This window comes from Nerophis ophidion, linkage group LG17, assembly GCF_033978795.1.
Source record: "Nerophis ophidion isolate RoL-2023_Sa linkage group LG17, RoL_Noph_v1.0, whole genome shotgun sequence".
Taxonomy (NCBI): Eukaryota; Metazoa; Chordata; class Actinopteri; order Syngnathiformes; family Syngnathidae; genus Nerophis; species Nerophis ophidion.
In genome coordinates this window covers 34,833,954-34,847,883 of record NC_084627.1, presented here as the reverse complement: position 1 = coordinate 34,847,883, position 13,930 = coordinate 34,833,954, and the positions used below count along the sequence as shown (strand labels likewise).

The following is a 13,930-nucleotide window of genomic DNA, read 5'->3' as shown; positions in this document are numbered from 1 at the left end:
TTGAAAATGATTTGCAAATCATTGTACTCTGTTTTTATTTACTTATTATACAACGTGCCCACTTAACTGGTTTGGGGTTTTGTACATTGTAACGACTTAGCTCATTTCCAAAAGCTCAATTTTTGTTTTGTTTTATACCACTTATCAGTTATAATGTGTTAGTTGGTTCATTAATTAATTTCGATACTGAACTCCTAAATAATTTCATATAAAACAAGCTAGGAAAATATACTAAGTAGCTACGGAAGCACTGATAGGAGGTATTTGCTACATTTGCAGAAGTGATAATAAACTGCGAAAAACACTTTTTCTATTATTTTGAATTAATATGTATTTTGCTCAGATTCAAAGTAAATTTGAGGTAACAAATATGCAAAGTTACGGTATTTTGAAATAAGGAATATCAATCAATCAATTAATTTTTATTTATATAGCCCTAAATCACTCGTGTCTCAAAGGGCTGCACAAACCAGAACACAAACCACAATGACACCCTCAGTAGAGCCCACATAAGGGCAAGGAAAACTCACCCCAGTGGGACGTCGGTGACAGTGACAATGATGACTATGAGAAACCTTGGAGAGGACCGCATATACTGTATATATATTTTTTTCTCCAAGACGGCGCCGCTGTAGTGGCTGCTGTTGGCAGGAGCTCTGTGCTCTTGTGTCATTCTTTTGTGTTTCCCTCTTGTTTTCATGTGTTATATATATATATATATATATATATATACATATACATATATATATATATATATATATATATATATATATATATATATATACATATATATATATATATATACATATATATATATACATATACATATATATATATACATATACATATATATATATACATATATATATATATATATACATATATATATATATATATATATATATATATATATATATATATATATATATTTTTTTTTTTTTTTTTTTTTTAATAATTTATTTATTTTTTTATTTTTTTGCCTTTTGGTCCGGGACCCTTTGGGACTGTGTGACAAGGGGTGGCACTTTCTTGACCTCTGCTGTGCTTTTTGTGGACTTCTGGATCTGCCTCCCGGGAGCCTTTTGGCCATGGAGACCAGCTGCTGGGTCTCTGCTGTTCACCAGAGTCAGTTTGGAGAGACTGGAGTAGATGTGGATGAAGAGACAGGACCACGGAGCTGGCACTGAGTGTCGGGACGGACAAGCTTCACGGTGTCTCGGCTGAATGAGCAGGTATCGGACACCTCAGTCTTCTTGGACGTATCCTCGCTCATCCATGCGGTTTGGACACTGGCCGAGAGTTGGTTGGCTGCCAAGATCTCTTGGTTGCTTTGTTTGGTCAGCTCCTGTCTCTGGCCATGCTCTCTCCACCCCAGCAGACGGCCACCACAGTGTATATTTTTCTTTTACTTTTTATTCATAGCTGTATGTAGAAGTGTCTGGTTGTATCAGCTCTGCTGCTTTAATGTCTTTCATGTAATTTGTTTTCTTTGATGTTTCCCTCTTACACACATGTAAGAGGGATGTGTACTATGGCTATGAGTTGTTTGTTTTTGTTTTTTTCCCCCTTGGCCTCAGTCTGGACCCCCTCTCCAGAGACCCAGGCTTAGACCGATTTTTTTATTTTGTTTTATTTGAATCTGTTATTTTTTCCCCCACGACCAGGATGAAGAAGGAGCTGAGCCGGAAGGCAAAGCTCTCAATTTACCGGTCGCTCTACGTTCCCCTCCTCACCTGTGGGACATGACCGAAAGGACAAAATCACGGGTACAAGGGGCCGAAATGAGTTTCCTCCGCCGGGTGGCGGGGCTCTCCCTTAGAGATAGGGTGAGAAGCTCTGTCATCCGGGAGGAGCTCAAAGTAAAGCCGCTGCTCCTCCACATCGAGAGGAGCCAGATGAGGTGATTTGGGTATCTGGTCAGGATGCCACCCGAACGCCTCCCGAGGGAGGTGTTTAGGGCACGTCCAACCGGTAGGAGGCCACGGGGAAGACCCAGGACACGTTGGGAAGACTATGCCTGGGAATGCCTCGGGATCCCCCGGGAAGAGCTGGACGAAATGGCTGGGGAGAGAAAAGTCTGAGCTTCCCGGCTTAGGCTGCTGCCCCCGCGACCCGACCTCGGATAAGCGGAAGAAGATGGATGGATTCCCCCCCCCCCTCCTTTTTTACCTGTATCTCACCTTTTTTGTAAGGGGCGCCGGAAGTTGGCAGACCCGTCAGCGATCCTGTTCTGTCTCTCTGTTATGCTTGTCTGATCTTGAATATACTACTTTAATCCTTAATTTACTACTTTAATCATGAAAGCTAAATGTAACATCAAATATGTTTGAAAATATTAATATAAAAAAAACCCAGCAATGTTAGTAAAGGGCCATTGATTGATTGGTTGAAACTTTTATTAGTAGATCGCACAGTACAGTACATATTCCGTACAATTGACCACTAAATGGTAAGACCCGAACAAGTTTTTCAACTTGTTCAAGTCGGGGTCCACGTTAATCAATTCATGGTAGATGGATGGAAAGAGAACGCAAGATACAGAGATTGGGGAGGGATAAAAAAAAAAAAAAACATCAACAGAGGTGTCCGTCATTAACAGTAATTGCACGATGTCATCCAACAGGGGGCAGTAGATACTCGCATACTTTTTTAGCAGCAAACGTTTAGAACAAGAAGAAGAGCGCCAGGAAACGTCGAGAAGATTCAAGCATAAAAATGGTAAGAGAAATAAGATCAATTTATTTTCAAAAAAGGGTCATAAATAATATTAATGAAGATAAAGATGATAATGTCACAGCTTTCGCCGTCTGTGAAAGTCATGGTTTTCGGTTCGTTAGAAACTAACGCTAAAATAGAGACATATCCGCACCTTGTTTGGCATAGCGTTTAATTATTTTTTGTTTATATTTATTGTGTCCAGTCTTTTTACGTTTATAGGCGCGTTTAGCTTCATGTTCTCTCATTAAAAGGTAAATATGATACTTTCCTTGGCTAGTATCTCAGCTATGGCGAGACTGTTTTACGTTATCAAAAGTTACGAGCTTTTATTCAGCGTGCGCTGCTGCAGCTGAACAAGTTCACCGTCACATTGTGATGGAACACCCTCACCTTCCTTTACCACCAAGTACTCCCACGATGTATATTCATATAGCTATTGAAAATGGTGAACTTAAATATTCCGAAAAGGTAATCAAAATACCGTATGTCCTTAATTTAAAACCTCTTCTCACTCCTGCGCTTACCAAAGGCCTGCGGTAAAAGTAAGCATGCGCTAATTATTTTAAAACCCCTTCTCACTCCGCCACTTACCAAAGGCATGCAGTAAAAATTGAGTGTGATGTAATCTTGGACCTTAAGTCCTATTGAATAGCTCTTAATCTTCTTCCCTTTATGCGATTTCAAATCACCGGTATTGAAATCAGCCCCCCTCCATTCTGAAAATGATGACAGGGGAAGTGTCACTCGTGACGTCACGAGTTTGACCAGGCGCAATCTTTTTGCAAATTGCCTGCAGCTATATATTTGAATAATGTGTGGTGCACATTTTGCAAATCAAAGGGCACAAATACATGTTTTTGGTGTCAAAATACTTTATTAAATACTTGTGTAAATCTATTCATTTGTAGTCGGGACCATACAACTGAGTATTGCCCTCAAATCAGTCCAACCCTAGCCCTAACCACTACACAGTGTACATCCACGACTAAACAACTGACTAAACTACTACCACAACTTGGTTTACTATTTATAAAATATAATAATGTAGGGTTACTGACTAAGCCATCCACAAAATCTTTTCTTAAATCTCGTCTTGCGATATGCAAAAAGCCCTGCGCACAATGAAAATAACGTATAATTTGCAAAGTGCGCGAGATTGGTGAAATGCTTACAACAGTAATACTAATTATGCGCTAATTCAAGGCAGGCGCATACTATATGCCTTGCGGCAATTCAGGGAAATATGGTAGTTATTTTTTTTGTTTTGTTTTTCAAAACAACCAACAGGTCGCCTTTTACAAACCCCGTTTCCATATGAGTTGGGAAATTGCGTTAGAAGTAAATATAAACGGAATACAATGATTTGCAAATCATTTTCAATCCGTATTCAGTTGAATATGCTACAAAGACAACATATTTGATGTTCAAACTGATAAACATTTTTTTTTTGTTGCCAGCAACACGTGACAAAAAATTGGGAAAGGTCGCAATAAATACTGATAAAGTTGAGGTATACTTATCAAACACTTATTTGGAACATCCCACAGGTGTGCAGGCTAATTGGGAACAGGTGGTTGCCATGATTGGGTATAAAAACAGCTTCCCAAAAAATGCTCAGTCTTTCACAAGAAAGGATGGGGCGAGGTACACCTCTTTGTCCACAACTGCGTGAGCAAATAGTCAAACAGTTTAAGAACAACGTTTCTCAAAGTGCAATTGCAAGACATTTTGGGATTTCAACATCTACGGTCCATAATATCAAAAGTTTCATAGAATCCGGAGAAATCACTCCACGTAAGCGGCATGGCCGGAAACCAACATTGAATGACCGTGACCTTCGATCCCATCACCCATGATCATCCTCTGGGGTGTGAGGGGAGCAGTGAGCAGCAGCGGTGGCCACGCCCGGGAACCATTTTGGCGATTTATTGATGCTGAGTGTCAAGGAGGGAGGTAATGGGTCCTATTTTTATAGCCTTTGGTATGACTCGGCTGGGGTTTGAACTAGGGCTGGGCGATATGGCCTTTTATTAAAATCTCGATATTTTTAGGGCCATGTCACGTTACACGATATATATATCGATATTTTGCCTTAGCCTTGAATGAAAACTTGATGCATATAATCACTACCATGAATTGATTAACGTGGACCCCGACTTAAACAAGTTGAAAAACTTATTTGGGTGTTACCATTTAGTGGTTAATTGTAGGGAATATGTACTGAACTGTGCAATCTACTAATAAAAGTATCAGTCATTCAAAAGTAGGATGATTCTATGTCCATCCATCCATCCATTTTCTACCGCTTTTTCCCTTTCGGGGTCGCGGGGGGCGCTGGCACCTATCTCAGCTACAATCGGGCGGAAGGCAGGGTACACCCTGGACAAGTCGCCACCTCATCGCAGGGCCAACACACATAGACAGACAACATTCACACTCACATTCACACATTAGGGCCAATTTAGTGTTGCCAATCAACCTATCCCCAGGTGCATGTCTTTGGAAGTGTCTACATTAAACCATTCTTGTTCATACTGCATTAATATATGCTCATTTTAAACTTTCATGCAGAGAGGGAAATCACAACTAAGTCAATTTAAAAAAACTGTATTTATGAAACAGTTATTAAGCAGTGGCACAAACATTCATCTAAATTCCAAAACAGAAAGTGCAAGATTGTCAGAGACGTTTCAAAACAAGCTATGAGTGCACTTTTGTGCATGATGTCACTAAAATGACTTATCAGAACAACGCTAAATTAAAGTGCACTTTTTGTACAGAACACCACTACAATGATCCATCCATCCATTTTCATCCGCTAGTCCCTTTTGGAGTCGCGGGGGGTGCTGGAGCCTATCTCATTTGCATTCGGGCGGAAGGCATTGCACACCCTGGTCAAGTCGCCACCTCTTCACATGGCCAACACATACAACATTCACACACTAGGGCCATTTTAGTGTTGCCAATCAATTAGTAAATGTTTAATTTTGGACAAAACCATGTATTGTGTTACAGTGGGGATTGAGATTTTAAAATCAAGAAATGCCATAAGTAGTGTGTATAGAAAACCAGGGTCTTGAATTCAAAAGTTTCAGGAAATATTGATAGATCTGTATGTGGTTATAAATAATAAAATAGTCTTTAAAGTTAAAGTACCACTGATAGTCACACACACACACACACACTAGGTGTGGTGAACTTTTGTCTGTGAACATACACATAAAGTGCACTTTTGTGCATGATGTCACATAAGATATTCAAATAGGTGTCAAATATAAATGAGCTGCATAATAGGAGGTCAAATAGTATATGTTCTTCGCTATGTGGTAGGTTACTACAGACGTTATCTCCTTCTGTGGTTGACTATTTTTTTCATACAGTGTTGATGTGGAAATGTTTATTTTGTGGGTATGGCACCGAACGGAGATGTTGACATGCGGAGTTTCAAGCACTCCTCGTTCTCTAGCGGGTAACTTTTCAAATGATGCTACAAATTAGCAGTGCTGCTACTTTTTGTAGAAACGCTTTTGCCGCATGCTTGTAAAACATGAAGCCAAACCGCCACCAGACGATAGACCCCGTGCTGTTTTTCTTGGGAATTAATTTTTACTTTATTTCTTACCAGATTCACACCTTTCTCTCGTATAACCACTCGCACCACTCCGTTAGCACCTGCCACTGCTAACGTTACCCATGTCGCAACCTCTGCTAGGCAAGGGCGTGTGACGTATGTAAGAAGGTGCGCTTGTTTTACGTCTCTGTGAGAAGCAGAGACAAGAGAAAGTGAGAAACACATGCAGTGTAATGCAACTGCGTCAGAACATATACTCGAATATCCCGACATAAGTCATTTTCTATATCGCACAGAGACAAACCCGTGATATTTCGAGTATATTCGATATATCACCCAGCCCTAGTTTGAACTCACAAACTACCAATCTCAGGGCGGACACTCTAGCCATGCCTTGTTTGTTAGGATAGGATATACGGTATATTGCCAAACGTATTTGGCCACCTGCCTTGACTCACATATGAACTTGAAGTGCCCTCCCATTCCTAACCCATAGGGTTCAATATGATGTCGATCCACCTTTTGCAGCTATTACAGCTTCAACTCTTCTGGGAACGCTGTCCACTAGGTTGCGGAGTGTGTTTATAGGAATTTTCCATCATCCTTCCAAAAGCGCATTGGTGACATCACACACTGATGTTGGTCAAGAAGGCCCAGCTCTCAGTCTCCGTCGTAATTCATCCCAAAGGTGTTATATCAAGTTCAGGTCAGGACTCTGTGCAGGCCAGTCAATTTCATCCACACCAGACTCTGTCTTCCGTGCGTCGGTTGAGGTGGGCGGGGTTTGGTGCTAGCGGGGTGTATAATATAGGCAGTAAGAGTCATGGATGCATTGCATTCTGTGTAGATGTTATGTTGCGTTTATAATGTGTTACAGAGCCGATGTTCTCCCGAAATGTGTTCATCATTCTTGTTTGGTGTGGGTTCACAGTGTGGCGTATATTAGTAAGAGTGTTAAACTTGTTTATATCACAACCTTCAGTGTAACTTGTATCACCCAGTATGCCTTCCAATCTCGTTCGTGTGACGATAGAAGCAGCGAAATGCATGCGTCAATTGAAGGTTATTCAAAGACTTCAGTGCTGAAAATAATGTTTTTTTTTTTTTTTTAAAGTGCTCTTCATGATGGTATCCTCACATCACACTCAATTTTTTACTGCGTGACATTGGTAAGCGCAGGGGTGAGACGAGGTTTTAAAGTTATTAGCGCCTGCTTACTATTACAGCATGCCTTGAATAGGCGCAGGAGTGAGTAGAGGTTTTAAATTAATTAGCGCCCCGGCGGCTGTTCAAGGAAATATGGTAGCTCCATCTTTGGACACTTACACTCCCGTCCTTGCACGCTACACCGCTACACTAAAGATGACGGGGAGAAGACGCTACCGAAGGTGAGCCACGTAAATAAGACCGTCTACAAAACGGCGCATTTGAAACGGCTTGATGATTATCTGTAAAACGCAGAGCCCGAAAAGAAAACGCACTAAAGCCTGCAAACTTTTTTGTGGGGGCTCTGGGAATCACTAATAAGCCGGAGTTCTTTGAACGCAGATTTCTGGCCGGGACGTATGGTACAATACAATCAGCATGATAGGATGGAGCTAGACCGTATAGTATATTATACATAAGTAGTAATACCTTAAAGTCATCTTAAGTGCACAGGAAGCCAGTGCAGGTGAGCCAGTATAGGCGTAATATGTTCAAACGTATAATTATTTGGAAAAGTTGGGCTAGTTGTATTAAAAACATAATAGGCCTTACATTTGGCTGCCTTCTTTTGTTTACTCAAGTGTGGGTTAGCACTTCAGCCTTAAAGTTGGGAAAATGTTCTTCACCTGACATTTGTTTTTCAATTCTTGGCATGTCTCATACAAAGCTATAGAAATGACACTAAAGCTTCTTAAATCATGAATACATCCCAGTTTGTGTACATCAAGCATTATATTTGTTTTGTAATAAGTACTAAGCCCTCTGTAAACGTGACTCGCAAGAACAAAGAAACATGAAACCCCTACGGCCTATGTGTCTTAGTCCAGGCCCGCGGGCAGGATCCGGCCCGTGAATTAATTAGCTATGGCTCCCGGGATGAAATTTGATTAGTATTAAAACCGGCCTGCAGGCCACAGCCGCCTGCTGCTGTTTTGCACGCACCAATACTCCATCAGTGTTTGCACTAGGAGTTTTCAAAATAGGGTCCTAGGGACCCCCATCAGGTCCCACTCTTTTGTAAGCGTTTTGAAAACAAATGATAAATGCATGCATTATCCTGTTACATCTCATATTCTATATTGTGTTTTGGAAAAAGGTCGTGATCAACATTACTTAATTCATAAAAAAAATATAATATAAAAGAAAACTAATTTTTATGCATATGTAAATGTATTCAGTTATAAACATTCATTTGCTTTCTTTTTTCCTTCATGGATCTAAACTTTTACTGCTGCCGGTATTTTTTTCTAAATTTGTATTGTAATTTTTTCAGAATGTGTTTGTTCTATTTTTGGCCAAAGTAAGACGAAGAAAAAAAATCTGAAGTTGTCTTAATTTTTGAGTTTTAATGCCATGAATTTAATACTCCGGCCCGCGTGTGTACATTTTGTCTTCCATGCGACCCTGAGCTAAAATTAATTTGACACCCCTGCCCTACGGAATTAAATTCTCTGTGGTTGTGTGTTTACTTGGTTTTCAGGCTACGGGAGTGGATCAAGCTGCCGGCATGAGTCTGATTGTCTTCAGTCTTCTGCTGATGACTTACTATTCTATCTGGGTCATCATTCTGGTAGGTCCGAAAACTATTCTTTCGATATATTGGTGAATCCAAAACGTAGTACGCAAAGTACAAATTAAAAATTAGAATCCTCTACACCCCCTATCCCACCACCAAATGTATTAGCCTGTGGAAAGACTTAATAATTATATTTACCTCAGAAGGCTACAAATAGAAAAGAGGCATTCTTTTTTTCATTTAAATTTTATTTAATATACCATTGATGTTTTTTCATTTGTTTTTTGACAGTTGATTATGCACTATTAGGTTATAAGTGTTGCTTGTTCCATATTCAGTGTTAAAGCAAATCAGTGTAGCTAACTGACCAATAATTGAGATTTTATTAATGCACTTTCTCTTGGTACTTCAATGCTTGAATGTTTGGTTTATTCATTATTATTTTATTTTTAAATGTATTATTATCCTTTGGAAAAATTTTATTTGGATATTTATCTCAGAAGGCTGCAAATAGAAAAGATACCTTAAATTTTTATTAAAATTGTATTTGATATGCCATTGATATTTTTTATTTATCATTATTATTTGAAACTCGATTTTGCATGTCACTATATAGATATATAAGTCTTGCTTGTTCAATATTCAATGCAAAACTTGTTTCGGTCCCTATTAAAAGGTTAATTTGTTCATTCATCGCCCACGACTTTGTTCAGTTTAAAATTTTGGCCCAATCTGTATTTGAGTTTGACACCCCTGCTCTAAAGTTTCTCCAATGTGGAATTTGATCAACATAATTCAAATAAAATAAAAACTAACTCAAAAGTTACAGTAAACAAAAATGTTTGATGGGGTCATTTAACCAAAAATAACTTTTTTTAACATGTTGACCCATGTGCCCTCTAACTTTTTGGGAGTTTGAGAAAAACCTGCAAACTTTGTTAGCATACTGTGATCAACATCAGACGTTCACACTGGCTATGCCAGTTTCCATAACCGTTATTGCATAACGTGGTGCAACAAATTACATGACTTATAAAATAATAAATAGTAATACTTTATATTAGATTTGTTTCAATATACATATTTATTTTGTTATAGGAGCGCTCTGCTGTTTTGAAGGACCTTCCGCAAAAAGCTAGTCAAAGATCGGTTTAGCTCGGTTGGTAGAGCAGGCGTGCCAGCAACTTGAGGGTTGCAGGTTCAATCCCCACTTTCGCCATCCTAGTCACTGCCGTTGTGTCCTTGCGCAAGACACTTTACCCACCTGCTCCCAGTGCCACCCACACTGGTTTAAATTAAAAAATTAGATATTGGGTTAACTATGTAAAGCGCTTTGAGTCACTAGAGAAAACGCGCTATATAAAAAAATAATTCACTTCACTTCATCATCTCTGATAGCACTTTAGTGTTTTTCAGAATCTGCTTCAAAAATTTTAGTCTCTTACACGTTTTTTTAACTAACCTCGCCGGCAAACAGTTGAATAGTCAAAATGATGAAAAAGAGGGGACCTACGTTGGAACCTTGAGGAAGACCACTAGTATAACTAAAGAAGTTGAACAAATGACTACTCCCTGCATCTGAAGTGAACATGCTACAGCAACACCTTAGTTATATAAATTACATTACCCCAAAAAATTGCAAGAGCCTAAAAGGACAGTGCCTAAGGCAGAGGTGTCCAAAGTGTAGCCCGGGGTCCAAATGCGGCCCCCAACTATTTTTTTAACGGACCGCGGAACATTTCAAAAATTCTATTTAAAAAAAAAAAATAATAATAACAATTTTTTTTAATTAAACTAGAAAAAATTGCAATGTTGACTCTAATAACGCAAAGCTGCCATACAGGCTTTTCTTTCTTCAAAGATCCATCCATCTTCTTCCGCTTATCCGAGGTCGGGTCATGGGGGTAGCAGCCTAAGCAGGGAAGCCCAGACTTCCCTCTCCCCAGCCACTTGGTCTAGCTCTTCTCGGGGGATCCCGAGGCGTTCCCAGGCCAGCCAAGAGACATAGTCTTCCCAACGTGTCCTCGGTCTTCCCCGTGGCCTCTTAACGGTTGGACGTGCCCTAAACACCTCCCTCGGGAGGCGTTCGGGTGGCATCCTGACCAAATGCCCAAACCACCTCATCTGGCTCCTCTCGAAAGATGTCATTACTTAAAATACAAATTATGTCAAATACAGACCACTCTTTTGAATTCATCCTCTGGTTAACGAGCATCCAAGTAATCATGGAGCTTGTGGATGAAAAGTGTGATCTCCCTTGTACTTCTCCTATCAGCTGATGAAAAAATTGGCACTGCTGCTGTTGCTTTTTTATAAGTCAAACACGTCCTTAGCTTAGTATGTTGACAGAAAATATGCGTATGGAAAAAACTGCAGAAAATTCAATATAAATATGCAGGAATGTGTGTTTGAATAAATAATATAACCTGTCATTATTTACTATGATCATAAATCATTTGGTTCCCTTCACTTCACAGTGTGAAGGGAAACCCTTTGTCAGCGCTTATCGCTCAATCCAATCCACCAGTAAATCCACGTTTTTCACAGTTACCTTAGACTCCGCCGCAGCTGCACATGCGGTACTTACATCGCATGGCCGTAACTACCATTAAAGACATCGAAGTCATGTCCTCTGTATTCTTTTAATTGACAAAAATAACAGGATTTGACTGACTGCAGATGTACTTTGTGTAGCGCACGGTAGGTCATCCTCTCTCAATGTATGATCTTTGGTCATGCACAGCATGGCTACTTCTCCAGAAAACAACGCAACGCAGCGAAGTACACTTTTACTTTAAACATCATCTAATCCAAAATGTACTGTTAACTATGGCTGCAATGATTAGTCGACAAATGCCGACAATGTATTTATTATTATTTATTATATAGTTGTGACGTCATCACTCCGGTTTTTCCGGGCAGAAGTGGGTCACTCGCAAAAAAAATGCCAGTGATCGAGGGAACATTGGTCACCACTCAGGACTCACCTGAACTAATTCTACCCACAATGCCGACTTGTGACTAAACTTTTGGGCCGGACTGAGAAATTAAAATGACCTACCAATCAGAAGAAAAAAGTAATTTTTATATTAGAATTTTTTTTAATCATACTTTTAATTTGGGTTTTCTCTGATTCAACTCCTCAGATATACCATGTACTAAAAACCTCTCCAGACACTTCTGAGTTTGTGTTAGGACACAAAATATTTTTTTATCCAAAATTAGTGGGTAAACACTTGTTCCTAAAATGAAGTTGTTTTAAATTTGTGTAACGAACATGATTCAATATGAGTTAAATGCATCATGTATTGGCCCGACAATGCTGTTACTGCTACTTAACATTTTCAAGATCTTTGAATGATTTCAAATTTTGATTACAAGACAGAAAACACGGAATGGCAGTGTAACAATATCAATTAATATTTAATATATTTCCTACTATTGGCTCTATCAATGCCGTCCTATGTTCATGGACTTATTTTTGGAGTTTGTAAACGTTAACAAAAACTAAAAAAAATAAATTTAACCGTAAAAAATATTGATCCAGCCCAAAAAATGTAGTTTAGCTTTAAACTAGGTATGTTTCAATCAGGTATCAGATAAAATAAAACTGTAAATAATGTTACTGCATATCTCAGCAGCCAAATTAGGAGCATTTGTAAACCATTTGGAAATGCTTATATTATCATTTACATTATAAATCATATTTTGTGATATCTCGTTTTTGTAAAAGGCTGCAATATACATCGCGATTCCTAATGTCCATCCGAAAGGTCATATTGCAACTGTCAAATGATCAAACGACTTTTGTTATTGTTCATATATGACAGCTTTTTAACTGAAATGTTGTCATCCTTTCCAGCCTTTCGTGGACAGCAATCATGTACTCCACAAGTATTTTCTTCCACGGGAGTATTCTGTAATTCTGCCTGGCATTGCAGCCATAGTACTACTCCTTTGCATTGGTAAGCTTCACACTCGTACATAGAAATTACCTCTACCCTTTTTAGCTTCCCCGCGTTTTGCATTTATCATTAATTCCTTATCTTTTTTTCTCCACAGGGGCCTTCACTGCATTTGTCATGTGGAAAAATCAGAAGCCAAAAAAGGTTAATTAATATGATCTGATCTGATTAAGTATATGTTACTGTAAATCGGCAAAATCATTCCACTATTTTATTTTTGTAAATAGTTTGGGTTGTAGTGATATTTAAGGGTTCCACTATTAATTTTAATGATATTGATATGTTCAATAGTATTGAACATATCAACGTTAATAACTTTTAATTTCAATGTTATTGACATGTTAAAAAAAAAATACAGATCTGATTTAATTTCAAAAATCAGACTTTATTTTGGATTTCTACTCTTGAAGAATTGATGTATTTCAGTGGACTACTGAACCCTCCTCTGACAATACAATATTGGTCTTTTGCCTCCTTATTAAAGAATTTAATCACTTTTAGCCTTGAGATATTGTGACCTTGCATTTGAATGGATGAGTGTGGGTGCGTGCGTCAAAAGGTTGTGCAACAAAATATTAGATTATCGTAATTTTTGTCCAGGCCAATTATACTAGACATTTTTCTGATTTTCATTTGTTATGGTTTTGTTAATGTATGAACATTTGTCATTTCTGATCATATTAGAACTTCCTGTGGGTTTTTCTTTCTTGGAATAAGGGTACTAACAATTTTGCCCTCATGAAATAGTTCCATAAAATAAGCTTCATCCCATTGTGTATGACTTATAATATTTACATTACCATAACAATGGCCTCCGCTCTAATAAATGTGGCGCCCCAATTAGTAGTTAAGTGTAAAAAAGATAAGTGCCTCACACATCAAGTAGATAGCATCTTTCTTTCCCTTCAATAAGTGCAGTATTAGGTGGTGCCAATAGATGGCTCTAATTACTGG

The 13,930-nt window shown here is 38.7% G+C and overlaps 1 protein-coding gene across 1 annotated transcript; it reads left to right on the top strand.

Moving 5' to 3' along the window:
* Positions 1-2,553: 2,553 nt before the first annotated feature.
* dpm2 (dolichyl-phosphate mannosyltransferase subunit 2, regulatory) lies at positions 2,554-13,476 on the top strand. Its single transcript, XM_061877238.1, has 4 exons — positions 2,554-2,718; positions 8,976-9,065; positions 12,874-12,976; positions 13,074-13,476. The coding sequence occupies exons 1-4, from the start codon at positions 2,716-2,718 to the stop codon at positions 13,127-13,129; spliced, it is 252 nt and encodes an 83-aa protein (XP_061733222.1). The 5' UTR covers positions 2,554-2,715; the 3' UTR covers positions 13,130-13,476.
* Positions 13,477-13,930: the final 454 nt, after the last annotated feature.